We start from the raw sequence: 21388 nt of genomic DNA, 5'->3' as shown, positions 1-21388 counted from the left end.
GGGAATGGCGAATGGGGGGTGGTGGAGGGGGTATGGTGGCTTCAGAGGTATTGGGATCTTCGTCGTCTGGGATTTTGGACGGGCGTTAGTGCTGCACATGCCCCAAATCCCGGCAACAATCTCAACTCTGCCCGCCTGACAATGTCGCCCAATTCGTCTTGCACTTTTCATGCCCGCCGGCTGGAAATTTCGTATTTCTTTCGTATATCTTTTCTTGGCTTTTTTCCTCCATCGAGTTTGGGTTTCAGTTTTCAGCGATCGTTTTTCGGCTCGGTTTTGGGTTTCGGTTTTTGGTTAGCCTTTTCAATTTAAAATGTAAATCAAGTGTGAAAAACAAAATCTGCAGCGAAAGTGTTGCAATTGCAATTTGCTCGTTGCGATTTTTGACGTTTCTCGCTCCGAGGCTGTATATTGATTTATTTTGATTGTTAATCAATTTGGCGAGCGCTGTCCCCCGAACACTGTCGCTCTGGTAATAGTTCAATGAAATTATAAATCAGTCGGCCAATTCCCGTCCGCCCGATTCCGGAATCCCCATCCCCATCCCCATGCCTATCCCCATTTCCATACCCTCGATTTTCAGTTATCGCTCGCCAGTTGCATATCGAGTAATTCAAGACAAACTCGAAAGAATGCAAGTGACACACTTTTGATCTCTTTCACTGCGGCACCATTAACCCATTGAGGGTGTCAAGTAAATGGGCGAAATGTGTAAAATGTGAGGGGTATTAATGGTATTAGTCAAGAAGGATGTTAAAATATTTGTCCACCTTGCTAACCATTGAATTCATCCACGGGAATTGAACCCAGATTTTCCATTTGAAAATCAGCATGTTGATGGTTAATAATAAAGAACTATTCAGTGGAATTTACTGCCATTAAGCAGATGAAGTTATGCACTTCAAGGTTTAACTTAAGAAAAATTTGATCATTTAAGCGAAATACTTGTTACACAGAATGACAGACAACCAGACTTTTATCTTTTTCAAACATTTTGTTTAGCCCTTACTAGGTCAGAATATAAACATGCAAGACCCATTGCCAGCAAATTCCTAAAAACTCACATAATTTAGGGTCTGTCGCGACAACAAGAACCAAACACCAGTGGGTTAAGCCAATTGGGAGGTGGGTCATTTGTCAGCAGGAAGCTGCTGGAATCGAGGAAAGCCACTGCCAATGCCGCTTTTGCTGCATAAGCAAAAGCAAAAGCAAAAGGTTATGGCGCAATTTGCGCATGCGCACGCAAATTACGCGCCATAAATCATGCGACGGAACGCCAGGCGACTTTTGTGGCCATAAAGCTTGGACAGTTTTTTCAGATTTTTCGCTTTCTGGCTCCTTGGGCTTGGCTTTTTTGTGGGAGTTGCCCCAACTGTCACCGTTGCTGATTGCCGGTGGCTGCCGCATTGCGAGATTAGCGAGAAGCGATAAACACATAAACCAAAATAAATTGTAAAGAAAGTAGTTGTGGATGTGGATGTAGATGTGGATATGCTTGTGGACACACATTCGATGGTCGCGTGCGTAAGCAATTAATGGTCGAAATGGTGGCCCCAAAAGGTGGGGAAGTGGCTTTGGTCATGTCTGCATCTCTGTGGTCGCATTGACATTTGCTATCCTGACCCTGACCCACAAAGAGCTTGGCGGTTCGCTTTGGCAAATTGAAAAAGAAAACTCAACTAGAGGCATGTCAATCACTGTGGCTCACAACCCCTCCCTCCCCTCCCCTACCCTCCCCGCAGCCACCCACTCAGGTGGCATGCAAATCTTCTGCTTTACCCCAGGTATTTCATTTCTTTGCCAACACTTTTACACTTTTGTACACTTTTTGCACTTCTTGACGGTCGCGGTTGGCTGCTGTGCCCCCAAGGTTAACGGCGCAAACAAAGCGGGCCAAAACAGCCAAATGGAACCGGCCAAAATGAAATGGAATGAAGCTCTCTTCACGGACCCCAAAGCCAGCGGCTAGAGATGGCCAACTGACAAGCGCTCCGATTTGGATGGGAATCAATCCGAAATGTAGGAGCGGAACCGGGTTTGTGGAAATTATATATCGGTCATCTTGGAAATAGTCGGAGATACAACGAATAGTTACAGAAACAAGTCGTAAATAATATTACTGAATGTATCCTTTAACCCACTTTAATGATAATATGGGTCATGTGTATTGAACAACTTAGTCATGGCATCATATAATACACCTCAAGCATAATTACCTGCCTAGTCTAAACGGTTCTTCACTACCATCTAATATTCCATCATATAAACTTACGAATTTTACTGATATTTAGCTTTCAAAAAGTTCTAGGAATATTATTTTACTTCTATGTTATGGACCCCTTTCCATGTTCTTTCTTCAAGAACCCTTCAAGCTAGTGCTAAATTTAATTGTCTAAATATATCAATTTCAGTTTGGCATTCACCTACTTTTTGCTCCCTACGACGACTGACCCAGAACGATCACTGCTGGCAGCCACAAGTGCTTTTGGGGGATCCCAACTGGCGATCCTAACGAGAAAATCACGAGACGAGTGCCATAACTCTCACGCTCCGATTTCGACCGTCTCTAGGCCCATGGGCACTTCGGCGCCGACTTTGTTCTTCTGGCTGCCAAAGCCAGGCCCAAAACGTCACTCCAAAGAGCCAACACTCAGCTCGGTTCGCGTTGTTCTCATCGTGTTTATAGTTGTTTTTTCCGATTCGGATTCGGTGTTGTTGAGTAGCAGCGTCTGAGGAGCAGCGGCATTGGCTCTTTCTGACAGCTCGTAGTACAGCTCGCCTGGTATGTATGTTCATTTTTATGGATTTTTCGGGAAGATGGCAATGATGGGGATGGGGATGGGGATGGAGCATTGGCCGTAGAACAGCTGCATTCTTGGAAGTCAAAAGCGAGACGTTCTTTGGTTGTGCGGCTATGGCTTCTAACTGTTGCTGATTGAAGTGAAGACCCGTCTGGCGGCGGCCAGTTTCGCAGGGCGTTGCAGAGGTTTCTGATTACAAATTGAATTTTATTAGTTTGCTTGCGCCCGCATTGATTTATGATTTTTCTACAAAATGAAATCTATAAATAAATAAAAAAAAAAAAGAGAAGAAATGCCCAACTAGAACTGGGCTTTTGTAGGTTGTCTTTAATTAAGACCAAGTGTCAATATGATTTATGCTCCACACATACTCGTTGGTATAATTAAAGATTCGAAATCATCTTAGCTTCAGCTTTTTGTTGTGGCTTTCCCTTTGGCCAACACAAAATTTTTTTTTCCATTTTTTTTTTGGTATTTGTAGATTTGAGAGGTGGACACATTGCGTGCGATTGCATTACGAGTGAAATTTGCCAACTTTTACAAAAGATCTTGGGATATTGATAACCTTTTTGCCTAGGTTTTGGATTGCTGCCGCCTCCGACTTGGTTTTCTGCTCCTTCTGCCGCCGCTGACATCATCAAATTCGAACTCGAATCCGAGTCGCAGTCCAAGTCCAAGCTGGCAATTTCATTTCGATGGCATCCATTTGGGTTGGCTTTGATTACATAAATTTGGCGCCGTCTGCGATCGCGATGCGATGCTATGCGATGCGATGCGATGCGATGCCATGCGGTTCCATTTGCATCTTCAAAGTCCAAGTGGAACCCCGAAATGTGGGTCAGCGGTCTTCGACTTGGGTGCGGCTCCTTGGCTCTGGACATCGCCATATGTAATTACAATAACTGCAACATCCAATGCAACAACGGCAATGCAGCGGCATCAAAGCAAACAACACAACACAACACAACACAACACAACACAACACAACACTACTCGACTCCACTCGACTCGATCTCAAAGTAAAATGTCTCGAAACCTGTCGCTTTTAATTAAAGGCCCCGCAAACTCCGACTCTAAGTAACTTTTCATGTTCCAAGTTATGCGCACAATTTTAAGCGACAGCCTCCACAAAGGCATTCAACATCAAAATAACTTTTGCATTTAGTCATAACTGCATTAAATATGTTATTGTTGTGGTTAAATATTGTAAATGTTTTCGCTGTTCGTATGCAAAAAGAGGTGGTAGCATAGAAAAAACTGGGAAAATATCAAATTTTTCGACTTAGAGTTCGGTGCTCAGGTTCGACCGACCCACTTCTGTCATGTTGTACGATAAATACTTTGAGATTTATTGTTCGCCGCGGTGGCAGGCATAATTACAATTTATGCCCAAGGTGGTCCCCCAAGAGCACTCGCCAAGTCCCGTCTTGTGCAATAGACCCCAACGAGTCCAACTCCTCCCCGAGCTGCCAGCTCCATCTCAATTCCATTCCAATCCCAGTAACAATCTCCGCCAACTCGCCAAGTTCAACAGCGTGTTTGAGGAAGCTGTCGCCAAAGACAAAGACCCATACAAATTGCCAGGGAAGCCGTCTAACGAGCCGTCCCTCTGACAGCCACTTCGATGTTTACCTGTCTCGCAATTGCCATTATTCTTGCCTGAATTGAAAGTGAACACCTCACAATATTGGGAATATGAAAGCTTGGGAGTGCGGATCGAAGATCTCATACCCCTTGTAAATAATATGTAGATAAAGCTGACTTAAATAGGCCAAAACTATAATAAGAATACATTTAAAAAGGGTAACATTTTCTTTTAAACTATTGTCATTTTCGCAAAATGATTCACAGATACCCATTCAAAGTACATATATCAATGATTGTTTCATAAGAAAAATGTCAGAATATTTTAAAAATATTTTTCTTTTCTTTAGGCATACAAAAGTCGTACAAAAATATTGTTATAAACTGTGCATCAAATATTACACACCACAATTACATAATAATCTCGGACATCAGAAATTTGTATATTGATGCCACAGAGAAGTGAGCTTGCCGCGCTTCAGTTGTTTCGGGGAACTCGACTGTGGACGTACATTCTTCAGAGTGCAACCGACAGGCAGACTTACCTAAAAATTTTATAATTAAATTAAAAAACCTAGGATTCATTGTAAGTCAGACTTACGGATTCGCTGGTCACCCGGACGGGCTCCTTATCCGGACAAACAACATAGGTTCCGGGACCATCCGAGGGAATCTCGGACTCGGAATCAAAACTGATCTTGTGTTCGATGGGTGCAGGAGTGGGCTTGGCAGCTGTTTAAATATGAAATAATTATTAAAATCAGTCAATTTTCTAATAATCTTAAATATGTCAAAAATGATTACGTTTTTCTACTTACACCTGACGTAAATGAAAAATATGCAGCTTAAGGTTTTTCCATCAGTGGTGGTGGCTTCGTATTTGATTGCGTGATCGCCGACTTTAAACAAAGAACCCGGAAACTGCAAGTAGGTAATTTAAGTAATGGTTGCCCAAAAGCCATTTGTTATTCTTACATGTGACTTATATATCTTAAGAAGTTTTCCCTCGAATCGTGGCTCATCCCACACCACTGACCGCAGGTTCTGGTGCTCCTTTAGATACACTTCGGTGGATGGAGGACAATAGTTGGTGGTATCCGAACCCAAATCCACTCGTGTACTTTCGCTAGAGACAGGAGCAGCACTTATGAGCTGGGCTGGCTTGGCGGAAAAGGGCTCCAGCCTGGAGTAGGAAGATGACCCACTATCTGGGGAACTTAAACTAGGAAATTCCGACTGGCGAAGTGAACTCTGTGTGGAAAACGAACCGAAGCTTGCAGGCTTGGGTGATTCCCGAGAAAGGGATTGTAGTTTCGAGTAGGGTAATGTCTCTGAAACTTGGGAAATTTGAAAATTGGTAAAGGAAACTGGTTTCGGAGTTGATGCCAGGGATCTGAATGCAGGAAATGAGTATGAACCACTAGTGGACAAGGTCGCAAATGGAGCCGGTCTAGGAAGTGATGATCTTGAATATTCCAATGTTCCCGAAAAGATGAATGGATTCGACACTTTCGGTGTTGCGGCCTTAACAGTAATTACTGTGTGGCATCCAATTGTGAGTTTGGTCTCCGGATCGGTAACTCTAAAGTGGGCCTTATGGACTCCAGCTGGCAGATGACCCTGAAGTTGACCTGCCCAAGTGGGATGTGCGACCAATCGGCCATTCTTAAGATTTGTTTCCGGTCTTTGCAGAGTCACATGAGCCTTCTGCTCACCGGCATGCAGTAGGATTACAACATTTTCCGGGCACTTGATATAGGGTCTAATCCGTGGCACATTCTGGATTTGATGTGATGTTACTGATTTCGGAGAATTCCACTGCACGGATAATTGACTTGCAAGCTGATTGATGCCGAATGGCTGACAGTTAAGATCGGTACCGAACGACCAGCCCTGCAACACCATGCAGGAAGTCAACATGGATCCGGTGGGCACGTAGCCGGCATTGCACTGAAGTTGACAAATGTCGCCAAATCGGGATGGACCCTGAGTGCAGCTGGCTGGGAATATAGCTCCATTTCGAGCGGGCTTTAGAGCGGGGCAGATTCCATGACTCTGCACGCGAGTTTGTTTGATGGCTGTGAAAAGATACGGAAAAGGTATAACACCAGCTATAGAATTTATTACTTAACTGAGTGTCTCACCAACACACTTGGTCTCGGGCCCCTCCCAAATTCCATTGGCTCCGCAACTCTTGGTCTCTGGACCCTGTAGAACATAGCCCGGATTGCAGGCAATTCGGCAGCGACTGTTGTAGAAGAGCTTCTGCTTATGGCGATACCTGTTGCAGTGCGACTTGCCATTACGGGGAGCCTGGAATCGAGGGCACAGATCCCTGGGCTGCAACTGATTGACCCACGTACTCTTGGGCACTTCTGGAAGTTTGGGAACGGGTGCTTTTGATGTAGGTATGTTACCAAGGGGCGGCAGCTTTGGAAGACCTTCCCACTTGGGCAATGCTGGAAACTTGGGCTCTGGGAAATCGAACACAGGCTTTTTCGGCTTCTCGGGTATTTCATTGGACAGCTCGGTGAAATCGGTATACTTGGGCCTTTTAGATTCGGGCTTGGGCGATTCAGGTAGTGATGAAACTGTGGGAATCTCCGGCAAAGCAGGGAACTTTGGGAACTCGCAACGGAAGCCCCCAATTTCGTTAATACACTTTCCGGTGATACAGCTAGTCTTGTCCTTAGCACACTCATCGATGTCCTGGCAAGTCTTCTGATCACTATCTAGCTGATAGCCAGGTGGACAGCTGCACTTGAATGAACCCTCGCTATTGGAGCAGCGATGCGAGCAGCCGCCGTTCTTCTTCTGGCACTCATCGATGTCCGCACACTTGTCGTCCGATCCCAGGATGAAACCCGGATTACATTCAATTGGAGCACATCCCTCGGCGGATCGCTGAGTGCCCGGTGGACAGCCCACCAGAGCGGGATGACAACTGCGACCGTCGTCGTTGAGGATATAACCCAAAGGACATCCGCACTCGAAGGTACCTGCCTTATTGATGCACTCGTGGCTGCAACCGCCGGAGAGAAGGCCGGCACACTCATCCACATCCTGGCAACTTTGCTTGTCCTCGGCCAGTTCATAGCCTCTTTCGCATGCACAGGCATGGGTACCTAAAAGATTGACGCAGATGTCACTACAGTTTCCATAGTCCTGCGAGCACTCATCAATATCGGAGCAACCAAATCCATCTGGCGTTAGCTCGAAACCCGTTTCACAAGCGCAGGCAAATCCCCCAGGTTGATTCAAGCAGAGCTGCGAGCATTGGCCATTGCTGTCAATGCACTCATCAATGTCCTGACAGGTGCGCATATCCTCTGATAGAGCGTATCCCAAAGGACAGGCGCACTGGAAGCCACCTGGCTCATTCTGGCAAAAGTGGGAGCAATTCCCATTGGCCAGCGAGCACTCATCAATGTCCAAGCATGTAGGCGGAGATGGGACATCGGGTGAGGTTGAAGCAGTATTGAATGAGGTATTTAGTGATGTGACTATGTGGTTATCCAAGCCCAGTGCATATCCCGGTGGGCAGAGGCAGGTGTACGAACCATTGAGGTTCTCGCAAAGCATTTGATCGCTGCACCCATGAGTTCCCTGCGAGCACTCGTCAATGTCGAAGCAATAGCCGCGTATGCCATCCAGCTTAAGGAGCTCATAGCCGGCAGCACATATGCAGCCATACGAACCTGGAAGATTTCGGCACACCTGCTGGCAGCCACCATTATTCACCAGACACTCGTCCACGTCCTCGCAGCTCTTGCCATCGGCACTCAGGCGGAATCCCTCGCGACAGGAGCAGCTACCTCCGCGGGCAGTGAGGCAAATCTGTTCGCAGCCATTGTTGTTCACCTCGCAGAGATTCTCGGCCAAACAGGTGTACTCCTCGACCAGGTTGAGTCCTTCGGGACACTCACACTGATAGCCACCGGGTGTATTCTGGCAAGTGTGACTGCAAAGGTGCGTATCCTCTGCGCACTCATCAATGTCCTGGCAACTGAACACCTCACTGCGGTAGCCCGTTGGGCAAATGCAACTGAAGCTGGTATTGTCCTCACTGGCCAGACACGATCCCGGGAAGCACATCTCATAGCCCTTTTCTGTGGAGCAAGGAGATTCCTGCACCAAACAGGAGTGCTGATTCTCAGATAGTTCATAACCCTTGGGACACACGCATTGGTAGCTTCCCTCGGGCAAATCCTGACATTCGTGGGCACAACGCGTGCGATTCAACTGGGGATTGTCCAGGTCCGCACAGGTGTCCAAGGCACAGCTGCGCTGATCCTCGAGCAGGTGATATCCCTCAGCGCAGGAGCAACGGAATGATCCGATTGTATTCTCGCACTGTTGCTGACAAACTGCGTTATTATCAAGATCCTCAGGACCTTCTACATCGCACTCGTTAATGTCCTGGCAATCAGTACCGTCCGCGGACAGTTGAAAGCCAGAATTGCATGACTTTCCAGCGGGTTGTACTTCGGAAACTTCCTCTGGGATTTCGTTGCTCTCCTCGATGGGATTCTCTGCAACTTCAGTGACCTCGGGCTTCTCCACCAGCGGCTCCACACAGCGATAGGAACCTGGCAGATTCTCGCAACCGTCCTGGCAATCGGATGACAGCTCGGCATTGGCACATTCATCAATGTCTGCAATGAAATGTGTACCATTTAATGTATATTTTTTTTAACATGTTAATTATATAAACATACCAACACAGTTCTTTCCTGACTCATCTATGTAATAACCACCTTGACAGCTACATTTATATTCTCCTGGAAGATTTTCGCAAATTTCCGAACAGCCACCATTCGATTCCAGGCACTCATCGATATCTTTAAAAATAATAACATTGCTTAGTTTATTCTATTAATTTACTTTAACATAAAACACCCACCAAGACAGCTAGCATAATCGTCGGGATTCAGGGTATAACCTGATCGACAATCGCATTTATTGATGGGCTGGTTTTCATCTGGATAAAGCAATCGCTTGCAAATGTGCGCACAGCCGCCATTGTCTTCCCCACAATTGTTATCCAAGAATGTTGGCTCATAAGGATCTTTGGTGGTCTCAACAGATGCATTGCTGGAGCTCTGTACTTCAGTAAGGACTTCCGGTTCCAGTGGAGCTTCGTTTTCAAGGACCTTGACCTCAGTTGCAGTTTCCGTTAAAGTTTCGTTTTCACCCTTTTTCTGAGGAAGGTGTGATTCAACGACTTCATTCGCCTGATTATCATCAATATCGATAACTATTTCTGGTTCAGGCCTGGATTCGGCATCATCCACTACCGGTGGTGGCGGTGGCGGTGGTGGTTCCGATTCACTAACCTCTGGCTCCTTATCACTTTCCTCGAATTCATCGTAGGGCTCAGTGTCGAACTGTTCGAAGTCATCTTCGTCATCCGCTTCGGTTTCTTCATCGGGCTCTACATAATCCAACATGGGAATGCAGGTGGGTATTTCACCCACCCACTTTTGGTTCGAGCAAAACATTTCGGAGTTTTCGGATTCAAATTCGTAGTTTTCATCGCACACGTAGAAAGCCACTAGGAAGACCTTCTTGCCCCTCCGGCGGCGATCGAAAAGGGACACCCTGCCGTGGTTAATCTCCGGTGGAAGGATTTTGGCTGCCGAACAGCTCATGTCCAGGTTAGCAGCCACAAAGGCAGGCACTTTGGGCTCCTCTGGAATATCCATGACATTTTTCCTTTTTCGCTCAGAGCTTGGTGAAGCTTAATGGAAATAGAAAACATAAATTTTGATCAGAAAATTAGCATACAAGAATTCTGTTGATATTAAGGGTCTATAAAACAGTATTTCCAGGTATTGGAGATATAACTTCTAAATTTTTGTGCGATTTTATAACAATGAAGTTGTTAAAATGAACATGCCCCTACTATAAACATAAACGATTTTCCGTGTTATGCATCCAGCAATTTTAAGTGCACTATAAGATTTCTCACCAGAATCCGACGGCAATAAAATATTTTATTGGAAGCACCATGCCACAAACAGCTGTTCACTTTCACCTTAATATGTACCAAAAAATAATGACTAACACAATCTTAGAATCTTAGCTTTTAAGGGGAAACCCATAAAAACTAGGTGAATCAATCTTTTGAATCGTTGCCAAAAGATTTTTCATGGCCAGAATTTAATTTGTCATTTTGGGATTTGATTTGTTTTTTATTTACGACCAGTTGTATATTTTCATTTTTCACAAAGCCGGCCGGTGATTTGGTGAGTAATATTTCGTTCAGATAAATAAGAGACCTGTGTTAGCCATGACTATTTTATGTTACACATTTTCCGGAAAGCGTGTCATAAAACTATGAATATATGCTCCATTAGCTATAAACCAAACGGTCTTATGGCCATTTTGTGGACACTTTAATGTCAAAAAATAATCAAAAAAAGTGGTGGCATTTTTAAACTAATTAAGAAAAATTATTTTTATTTTTGTTAATTTAAATCTTAAAAATTGAAAAGGATTCTTTTTCATTACTACAAAAAGAAAGATGTATTTAAATATTAAAAGAAAGATTATATATTCGATTCGGTGATGCCAACAATATTTAAGTGATATAATTTCGAATATATTTTGTAATACCCAACCGATCGCGATAAGCCAAAGAAGCGCAATCCAAACTATAATAATCTTTTCCCAAATTCCATGTAAGCTATCCAATAAATTTTCCATTTCCACAAGATCAGTGAAATATTTCCGAATTCCACCCACACTCACCTGAAGCAAATGCAACGCATGCTAGCGCGCATAAAACATATTTCGCCGCCCACATTCTGAGGCCCTATTCCGATTGCGATCCTTATAGAACAGCTTCCACGCACACCTTTCCACTCTCACTTCTGTCGAGTTCTTGGGTTCAGATTTTATAAAATAGAATACATTAATAAGATTTCACGACATTCGTTTCTTTTTTTATTTGTTCTCCAACATATTTATGGGACAAGATCTATATATATGGTGGCATACAGAGGAACAAATCCATTTGGATTAAGGCGGCTTTATAAATAGCACATGTTCAACACTTTTTACATATATGCACAGGTCATTCGTGAAGAAAAAAGGGTCAGATTTACAACTAACGAATGCACTTTTTGCAATTACAGTTCACAGAGCATTTCACTACTTTAGTTGATCTAAAACACATAAAAACGATCTGTATATATATACTTCCGAAGTTTTAGGAAAAACAACGTGTAGTATTTTTATTTTGGAAAACGCACCGATTCCGTCGAGAGCCCAGGCAAGACTGAGGAGCCAAAGAAATTCTGACTTTTCTCGAAGGGAACGAGAAAACAGTTTTTCGATGTCTCCAAAGATATATATACGTTTATGGGTGTATATATGCTGATATTTCATTGATATCATAAAGCAAATTAGTGCGAGAGCGCACAAATGTCACCAGAGGGGGGCGTAAAGAGGGAGGCTATTTTTACCGATGGTATTATCATTAGCATTGGGCTGTGAAAATTAATGGGCTTCCGTCATCCATTGAACTTGATCGCATTGATCCTTCAGCAGCTGTCAAATGCGGTAGTCTCTAACATAATTTATATTAGCTGGCTGCTCAGTCATTTTGTAGATTATTGCAAATGGCTTTAAATCGAACATAATTGAATACAATGAAATGTGGTGCGCCTAGGAATTTAAATTTAGTTCAGTATAAACTTAGTATTTTTCAGACATAATAGTTTTACACCCACACGTACCTGTTTCAAATGCGAAAACTCATAAAGCATTTCGCTTCCCACACTCAACAACCATTTATTCCATCCTTCAACATATCAATAAATTTTATTTTTCCGGTTGGCTTGACTCAAATTTTACTCGTGGACTTACATTTAATATTCTTTTCAACACTTTTATGGGACGGCAGTCATGTTAGGATGGGCAAAGTCTTAAAGATTAGGACACCTTTCAAAAATAACGCATGACAATAAGTTTTGTATACAACATAGATATAAGTTCTTTAGTTATTCATGTTAACCAAAATGGCACACTGATACAAAGAACTTTCTAATACTAAGTGTAAAATTCCAACTGAAATGATCTAAGTATTATTTCAGCGATTGCACCTTATTACCTGAACTTTAAAAGAGGCCCATCATCTGTAAACAAATTGCCCATCTGAACGCGAGATATCGGAAGAGTGTTAAGAGGCGAAACTTTCGCATGGGGGAGGCCATTACATCACAAGATTGGTTGACTGGGTACCGAGCACTTTTGCTCCATTGTTGAGCACATAATTAAGCACCGCTTAGCTTATGTAATTAATGTCAAGCCAAATGGCCAAATGCCAAGAGCCCGAAGTGGAGAGTCTAATGAACCAGCTGCGTGTGCTGATTTATATGCGACTTTTCGAGCTGGTTGGTTTGTTTGTCTACTTGTATGTTATAGGTCTCTCTGTCCGTCGATCTGTCTGTTCGTCTAACTGTTTGTTTGGCCTGGCCAAATTGTGTTTTGTCACCGTCACCATCGCGAACGACGTCTCTCGTCTCTCGATCGCGCACTTAGGCCTCGTTTATGCGCAGGCTCTGCTCGATACTCCAGTTTCTTGGGCCATGTGAATGTGACATAAGTCGCCGGGTGTACGGCCATGATATATGAATATGACAAAGCGACATGGACAACTTTATTGGCTCATGAAAAGCGCTGTCACTGCTTGACTGACATAAATCACCGAACGGCAGAAATAGGCATTCAGCGCCCCAAAAGCCAATCGATTGCCGCAAAAAAAAAAAAAAAAACCAAACTGGCCAAAAAGTGTTCAGTCCAAAATAAATCAAAAATCAATCTCTGCGAAGGGCCCATGGGCGATCATCTCTGTGCAATGTGGTGTGGGTCCCAGTGAAATCTAGCGCAATCAGGCGATTTGCGATTTGCATTCGACAGGAATATGCCGAATCGATTGCATAGTTTTTATCTGATTGGAACTGTCAACCCAGGCGACCATTTCGCTTCATTCATGGGCACGGGCAAAAACCAATATGGAAATTAGAGCAACAATTGGACATCGTGCAGCGTTCTAAAAATAATAACCGAGTGCTGCTTTTATTGACCAACAGACAAACACACAAAGTCCACGTCAGGAATGGGAATGTGGGCAAGCGAATGCACGCCACCTATCGGACGAACGAAGCGTATCTCGACACGCTACCCCCTCACACACACACATGCTCAGAATTTCGTATCTGAAGCCTTGTTCTTCACTTTCCCCATTGTGTTTTCACTTTTGTGCCGGGTACTCATAGGTTTCCAGGGTATACCAGTCCTTGAGTGATGCTCAAGATCGGTATATATTAGATTACAAACATTTTTCCAACAAATATCATATATGTATGTATATACCTATAAATTGTTTATATATAGAAAAATTAATGACAATGCAGTTTTTTTAATCAAAAGTTTAAGATTTTCTTCTTTTCTGTCTGTTCAGAATCCTATAATCCTCTCTATTATATATGGTATTAACCATCTTGTATGGTAGACTAAAAACATATACGACACGCTCAAACAAACTGATTACACTGATTAAATAATTTATTTTGCATAATTTCGGAATACATTTTGTGTAATTCAGCTCAGTAACAGGTACTCCCTGGTCTAAGTCCTGGCTCGTGGGCACCACACCTTATTTTGTTGCAGACCTAGAACCCTTTTAGCATTTGGCCTATAACTACCTTAACTATGACTATGGTAAGTGTGCGCCCAACGCGCATGACCTCAGCAATTTCACTTCACTTGAAGTGCAAACGCACATGCAAACCGTGGAGCTCCAACTGCTCCAAAGTGCTCCACGGGTCTGCTTGACCAGTCCAGTTGAGAACGGTCCGGTCCTGTTGCGTTGCGTGCCCAGTAAATGGCAATGGTAGGGATGTGAATGGGGATTGGCGGCGAGTGGTCGAGTGCCGAACTGACCCTTCACTTTAGCAGCGAATGTTTTGGGTCAGTGCTCAGTTGCGTTGAGTTCGTGACCAAAGGCGGGCGTATTGCTTATACCCCAAATTCATAATCATATTCATATTCGATATAAATAAATCCTCGGCTGTTGCTAAACCAATCCACATCGATACCCGCTCCGATCGGCATGGTTCGGCGATTGTCTGGCTCGAATTGAGAAGAAGTCATGGGCTGTGCCAGCAGCACTCCCATGGTTGCAACGGCGGGCAGCGAAATGCTGAAAGCCGCCAGCCATGTCAAGCAGAAGGGCGAGGCCGTCGTGGAAGGTGTGTGTGTGTGTGTGTGTGCTCTAGTGTGTGTGTTACCAATCCGTGCTGGCCATAAGTTTGGGTTGTGGCCAGCAGATGACATTTAAGAGTGTGCAGTCGCAGGCACGTTGCAAACTGCCAGTCGGCGTATACTTGATATTTGGAGCGGATACTTAATTTTCTGCGAAGGCCAGTCCTAGTTCGAAAATCAAAAATGCGATATTAAAGATTCTAGAATTGCATTGGTTTACTTGTGATGGCCATTGACATTAAATCACCTAATTACCTTTCAGTAGTTCACATATGATTGATGGCTTTGAGTAACCATCGCAAAGTGCTCTTTCTGCTCTTACCTCGATCAAATATAAAGTCCTTGACCCCGTGCCCAAATCAATATTAAATTCAGCTAATTACCGGCCACCAACAAGCTAGTAAATTCCCACTTAATGCCAACAAGAAATTCGATACATCCAGGCGCAATGTACGTAATAAATGTGGTCGCACTTCGCATTATTATAATAACAAGCCACGTAATAAAGGACAATTGGCCAGCGCAATGCGTGCCGCGTAGCCTTTTTTGGCCTGATTTTTCGCCTTTTTCTCCCGCCTTTCAGAGGGTCGCAAGTGAAAGCTGGCTCCATTGCCATCACTCGACCATATTTTTATACATTTATTTAACGCATATGAAGAAAAACGACTTGGTTGCGTGACCAGACGTCAACGAATTAGAGCAAAAACATATTATACGTACATGTGCACTGAGGGAAAGTACTACTATTAAACGCGAACAAAACTCTGTAAATTGACTTCATTCCAATACACCGTTTTTTAACAAAATAAATATAATTATTCTTTACACCTGTGGTTTGAACAAATTTTTAAAATTTATTGTTTAAAGAAGTTAAACGTGGTGTTATTCCCTTTAATTATTCGTGAAAGTTTTGAACGTTGATTATTTTCTAACTGCACATTTATATACTATATATTGGCACTGCCCTTCGTGAGCGGCAAATGAAAGTGCTTTCATTCCCGTGCTTTCCTTGCAGACGCCTCTGAAACGCTGACCACCACTTTGGACACGGCCAAGGAGACCGTTGGCACGGCGGTGGCGGGAATTACCACTGAGCTGGGCAACACCTTCAAGGAGGGCACTCAGGCTCTGGACGAGGCCAAGCACAAGGTGATGGAGGGTCTGCATCTGGAAGAGCCCCAGGAATCCGAGTCGAAAACAGATCCGGTAGAGGCAGCGATGAGCAGTTCCCGAGCACCGACGCCCAAGCTGCAGGAAGATACGGATAGCCTGAAGACCTCCACTCCAGAGCCGGAGATCGAACGGGCTCTGGCCAACGAGGAGGAGAGTCCACCGACTCCGAAACCCTCGCTGGAGGAGATGGCTCTGCTAAGTGCGGAAGTATCGCAGGCATCTGCTGAGGATGCGCCCGCTGCAGATGCACCTGCTCCGCCGGCTGCCGAGCCTTCAGCGGCTCCAGCAACAGACGCACCCGCAACCGAATCCTCCGCGCCCGTGGAGTAAGTAAGCCTCTAGAGAGCACCTGATGCATCGCAAATCCGTAATCGCTAACCCGTAACCCCCGTAGCCCCATCGCAAATCCGTAACCTGTAGCGCCACTGCACCCTGAAGTTTTCGCGTAGTTTGTACCTGCAACGTTCGCTTATGATTCGTAGTTGCCGTCGTAGTATCCCGATATTTATATTTATTATGGCCTAATCAACATACTTTCTCCTCTCTCTTTTCTTGACTTGTATGTAAATTGTAAATAAACTTACTCTACTTCTATGTACATATCATATACTCTGCCTTTGTTTACTTGCGACCTCAGCAAATCAAACTAACCCGAACATCAACAGCAAAGTCATGTGCGTAGTATTGTGGTAATATTTTGAATATATTTTACACGGTTATAAATATACTTTATTCGGTTGGTCGAATATGTGCGTAATTGCACAACTGTGAACAAATGACCTTTAAAAAACTACTAAAAACACCATAAATACGTTTTTAAGTAAAACACATAAAAAATTACATTAAATTGAGATCGTTAAACTTTTGCAAATACCACTCTCACACAATTTCACATACATACTAAACAAATGAAACACCCCACCAAAAATTAAAAATACGCATAACACTAAAACACCATCTTTTCACACTTAAATTTTCACACACTGAATGGTAATCCCTCCAGAAGTCGTAAGGTGCGCCGTAAATTCGTCGAAAGGAAAAAAAGGGATGAAGAGAAGCATAGACCCAGTACCACCGAGTGGGAGAAGTTCGCGGATCAGTTGGCCAAAAGCAAGAAGTTTAAGCCCTACGAGAGCTTTGCCCACGGCCAAAACAAGTTCTCCGTTTACCAGGATCACACCAGTCTCAGGGATAAGCCGAATCACTACGATGGTCATTTCAGCGGTGGAAACTCGCAGAGTGCCTCCCAATCGGATTTGTCCAGCGGTCACATAACTCCAGCTCCCACTCGCAGAGGGCAGCGGGAGTTCGCCAAGTTCGTGGGATCCGAACAGGCGGGCAGTATATCGCGATCCAGTTCCAGGCTCTCGAATGCCGCCACTGCCAGGAACTTCGATTTCAATCCCCAACGCGAACGCATCAGTCTTTCATTGGCCACTCGCATTGGATCTGGTATTCAGAGAGCTCCTGCTGAAAGGATTTCCGGTTGGGGCAGAGGAAGACCGGCTCCATTGGTGGAGGAACCGGGATACGCAGGACGCAGGATGAGCACGGGAGTTATTCAACAACCCTTGCGATCTGGTAGAGAGAAATTCCTGGGCACTGCAAGTCGACGGGCAGTGAAACCCATAACCCCGAAGAGGGATGTAAAGAGGGAGAAGTCTTCCAAGAAGCAGCATTCCAAGATTATCTCTTCGAGAGAGTCGTCGTATTTAGATTTTGAACCTCGCAGTCCAATAAGGACAACCAAAGCATTACCGAAGGATATAGTGCGGTCCAGAGAACATTCATTGAATGAGTTCGATTCCATTAAGACACAAAAGATTCCCTCCAAAGGATCAAAAACCTTGAATAAGTCTATGGTGCCATCAAAGAATGTATCTTCCAGGGAACCATCTTATGTGGAAATAGAGTCTTTGGAAACCTATCACAATCCTCTAAAAGTACAAAAACCTTCAGATAAGGAAACTGTAAAATCTAGAGAGCCCTCCTACACAGAATTTGATTCATTTAAAAATGATAAAAGTCCGCGAAAAGTACAAGCTTTGGACAAGAAAATGGTACGCTCAAGAGAGCATTCATACCATGAACTTGATTCTCATAAAGCAGAAAATAGTGCTTTTAAACCACCTCTACCTATGCAATCCGCTGAAGCGCAGAAACTACCTCAGAATCTCAAACAATCACACAATATTCCTATGGAGCACCTACCTCAGATAGAACACAGTCCGAGTGAAGCAACCCAAACGTCAACAAACCAAAATCAATCCTCCGCACCTCCAACACCTAAAAAGACAGAAACTCCAAAAGCAATTGCTTCGAACTCAAAGATGCCATCACCACCGATTTCTAGGGCTTCCAGCGCCAAATCCTCAGACAGCAGCAATTTAGATGTGATAATCCAACCCATGAGCAGTCTGAATACACCTAGTATAAAGTCCTTTACCCAGTCACCGGATCAAGTTATCATGGAGGGCTATGAGGACTCCGATTTGGAAGCTGCGCTGGCCAGATTGGAAATCTTGAGAGGATCAACGGCCACTTTGCACTCCCTAAGATCCTGCAGTCCTGGCAGGCACACCTATACAGCCTCCTTACTAAGTTCTCGACGCACTTCTCCCTGGGTGATGAGAAAAAACTACGGAGGCACTGTTGGCAACAAAATAAAGCCACCTGAATTGGTGGAGTCCCTGAAATCCACAAAGGCCATCCATCAAACCCTCGAACGCTGCGATATTTGCTACAATGAGTTTATTACTAACTAGCTCATTAGGCCTATTTTTAGTTATGATTGATAGGATAGGTTTTAATGGACAAAGATAATTGTAAAAAGCTTGTAATTCTTTTGAAATTCTTACATATTTATGAAAGTGAACTACTACAATAATATTACTGCCGTACATAGCTGCGAAGCTTGCTATAATCCACTATATAGACAATAGTATTTATATCATTCATGTAAGAAAAATATTTTACTTTCATTGTTAGATAGTTTTCAACGAATATTAAAATGTATACACATTTAAGTAGACATTTTCCAGTTCCATGAAAGTATATGGTTTCAAGTTATATAAAATAACCACATGCCTCAATAGGTTATCAATAAATTCCACTTCCATATATACGTTAAAAATATAAAGTTTATTTACGAATAGATTGTTTAATGTTATGCAATCCCAGGAGTTGCAATAAAGCAAAACCAGATATTAAGAAGTTATATGCTTTTGGAACGCTTTAATTGCGAAACTTTTATGGCAGGCAATTTGGCTATCGGGAGTTCAAATCAAAACCGAATCACCCTGCAGTCCGATTTGGGTTCCTTTAATTGATGACTTAATAACGAAATTGAAATGTTTATCTTGCCGTTCACTCAATTATTCTGCCACTTGAAGTTGGCTGCCTCGGTGCGGCGGGATGAAGTTCGATTTTACGTTTTACGACTCCACGTTCCGCGTAGCAGTGATTCCACATGGCTTCCACATCCACATCTCCCGTCCGTGACTTAATGAACTATTAACAGCAATGATAGTAATTTGTTGCAGCAGCAGCAGCAGCAGCGGCGGTGGCGGCAGCGAATGAAATTGCTTTCGGGCAACAACGAGTTGTCTTCATGGCACTTTTTGGCAAACAAATAGACAATTCAACAAAGCGACATGCAGACAAATGGCTACAGTGGATACTACGAGCAGCAGACATATATCTGTTTGGCTTTTCGCGGGGGTGTTACCTGTGTTTTGGTCTCACCCCTTCCCCCACAACACTTTATGCACCTTCCTGCTCTAGCCTTTTGCCTGCAAATTGAGTTTGGAGCTGGCATCTATTTTGGCACGATTTTCAAATTACGTACATTGACTCGCAAAATGTTTGCTTTATGCCGCAATTAATTCCCAGGCGGAAGAAACAGTGCCCCACAGGGGTGAGCGGGTCCAAAAGTTGAAGGTCTTCGGCGGTCTCTGTGGCGTGACATTGAAAGTGAAAGAACAAGTTTTGATGGGCTTCGCTTTGTTTTCTATTTTTAATGACTTTGGCATGGCCGCCACTTGGTTCATTGAACGCAGAGCAACGCACATTAAAAGAAGGAAAAAACAAACGAAAAGTAATCACCGCTAATGATCTATGAAGTGCAAGTGTATGTACTTTTACTTTCATTTATCAAAAGTGGAGGCGTCATCTCTTTTGGATAAAAAAAAACAAAATATATGTGGAAATTAGTAGCCGTCCAAATGCAGAAAATGCATCTTAGCACTTCATTTTCTGGTTATAACTCTCGTTGCGCGTAAGTTTGTGGTAAAACGTGCTTTTAATCAAATTTACATGTGCCACTCATACGCACTGTAGGCTGGCAAAAACCAAACAACCACCAAAAAAAAAAACATCTGAAAAAAACAAGCAATTTTCTGTGTGAAATTGATTTATGCAATTGTTGTTTGGGGCAAGCAGCAGCTGATTTGTTTATATGTTCAGGCGGCAGCAACAAGCATGGCAAATCAATAAGTTTATGCAACAGGCGGCGATAAAATCTAAGAAATCAACGAAGACAATGCCTTAACAGAGCTTCCTGCTACAGTTTCGTTTTGACCAGTTTTAACATACATTTTTCGACCACTTTTAACAGCGCCCACTGAGTTAACAGTGCTCTGTGCGCATGCGCATGCGCATTTTTGGATTTTTTCGGATTTTCAATTAATGTCTTTCCTTTTCATTTCCATTTCAGTTAATGCGGCAACGCACTTGCTGCTGGCTGCAAATAGCAATCATTTGTTAGGCAAACATTTCTACTTTTCGGCCGCTTTCGTTTGGCCTTTTGCCAACATTTTGCATAACCTGGGTCAAGACGGAAATGCAGGAGGAGGCCGGCCATTAATAATCTTTGGCTCTCGGCTTTTCGAGGCCTCAGCTGCCCGCTGCTGGTGACTTCTTCAATGCGTTTCGCCAGAGCCTTTTCTTTTGTTTCTGCCGGTCGGCCAGTTGGCCCAAAACGTGCCCGGGCTACAAGACAAACTCAAATAGCAGATCCCTGTGGCACTTACCCAAAAAACACCCAACATAATTGCAAAAACTGACTAACGATGCTCACATTCGTTCATTACTTAGCCACATATTTGAAAAATTTTAATTATCATTTAAATTGATTTAAAAATGATAAAAAATGAACACAACTTTGAACTTTTTAATTATATTATTCACTACACAATTTTCTTGTAAATGAAAAATGTTTTTAAACAATCAAGTTGACAATGAAACACAGATGTTATTAATTCATTCGCTTTATGCAACTCTGTCCAGTCGGTGACCCAATCTTATTCACCTCTGCCTTTTATCCGACCTGCACTCCCTGCTGCAACGAGCTGGTGTTCAGTAGCCTCCGCATAATCCAAATTAAATTGTCAAAAGAAATGACAATTCAATACACACAATCTTGTTAAGCAAATATGAAAGAAAATACCAAAACAAAAAGCACTCTGTCATCCGTGCTCTCCAACAAAAGCGGAGACAGCAGGAAAGAGTGAGAGTGAGGCGAGGAATCACAACCGAAAACCAAAACCAAAACCAAGACG

At 43.5% G+C, this 21388-nt stretch overlaps 2 protein-coding genes across 4 annotated transcripts; one reads left to right on the top strand and one right to left on the bottom strand.

The window, feature by feature from the left end:
• Positions 1 to 4712: 4712 nt before the first annotated feature.
• LOC120449355 (fibrillin-1) lies at positions 4713 to 11674 on the bottom strand. 2 transcript variants are annotated; one of them, XM_039631767.2, is made up of 9 exons: positions 11642 to 11674; positions 11139 to 11270; positions 9289 to 10125; positions 9104 to 9226; positions 6530 to 9040; positions 5361 to 6463; positions 5204 to 5306; positions 4987 to 5117; positions 4713 to 4930 (listed from the first exon to the last, which is right to left on the bottom strand). In XM_039631767.2, the coding sequence occupies exons 2-9, from the start codon at positions 11191 to 11193 to the stop codon at positions 4817 to 4819; spliced, it is 4977 nt and encodes a 1658-aa protein (XP_039487701.1). In that variant the 5' UTR covers positions 11194 to 11270; positions 11642 to 11674; the 3' UTR covers positions 4713 to 4816. The 2 variants fall into 2 exon arrangements, with proteins under 2 accessions (XP_039487701.1, XP_043862015.1); XM_044006080.1 differs by lacking the exon at positions 11642 to 11674 and having other exon boundaries at positions 4714 to 4930; positions 6530 to 7510; positions 8084 to 9040; positions 11139 to 11266.
• Positions 11675 to 14394: 2720 nt separating this feature from the next.
• LOC120448778 (cell division protein FtsN) lies at positions 14395 to 18595 on the top strand. Of its 2 annotated transcripts, none has more exons than XM_039630966.1 (3): positions 14395 to 14644; positions 15673 to 16156; positions 16834 to 18595. In XM_039630966.1, the coding sequence occupies exons 1-3, from the start codon at positions 14545 to 14547 to the stop codon at positions 18593 to 18595; spliced, it is 2346 nt and encodes a 781-aa protein (XP_039486900.1). In that variant the 5' UTR covers positions 14395 to 14544. The 2 variants fall into 2 exon arrangements, with proteins under 2 accessions (XP_039486900.1, XP_039486901.1); XM_039630967.1 differs by lacking the exon at positions 16834 to 18595 and adding an exon at positions 16225 to 16435.
• Positions 18596 to 21388: the final 2793 nt, after the last annotated feature.

This window comes from Drosophila santomea, chromosome 3L (genome assembly GCF_016746245.2).
Source record: "Drosophila santomea strain STO CAGO 1482 chromosome 3L, Prin_Dsan_1.1, whole genome shotgun sequence".
Lineage (NCBI taxonomy): Eukaryota > Metazoa > Arthropoda > Insecta > Diptera > Drosophilidae > Drosophila > Drosophila santomea.
The sequence above is the reverse complement of the archived record's forward strand: the minus strand, read 5'-3'. Positions and strand labels throughout refer to the sequence as shown.

Excerpts from the sequence above, each read along its gene's own strand:
- LOC120448778 (XM_039630966.1), top strand. The coding sequence starts at position 14,545 with ATGGGCTGTGCCAGCAGCACTCCCATGGTTGCAACGGCGGGCAGCGAA. Across the intron at positions 14,645-15,672 it reads GGGCGAGGCCGTCGTGGAAG|ACGCCTCTGAAACGCTGACC; the intron begins GTGTGTGTGTGT and ends CTTTCCTTGCAG. Across the intron at positions 16,157-16,833 it reads GAATCCTCCGCGCCCGTGGA|AAGTCGTAAGGTGCGCCGTA; the intron begins GTAAGTAAGCCT and ends TAATCCCTCCAG.
- LOC120449355 (XM_039631767.2), bottom strand. The coding sequence starts at position 11,193 with ATGTGGGCGGCGAAATATGTTTTATGCGCGCTAGCATGCGTTGCATTT. Across the intron at positions 9,041-9,103 it reads GTCAGGAAAGAACTGTGTTG|ACATTGATGAATGTGCCAAT; the intron begins GTATGTTTATAT and ends ATTTCATTGCAG. Across the intron at positions 4,931-4,986 it reads TCCGGGTGACCAGCGAATCC|GTAAGTCTGCCTGTCGGTTG; the intron begins GTAAGTCTGACT and ends TAAAATTTTTAG.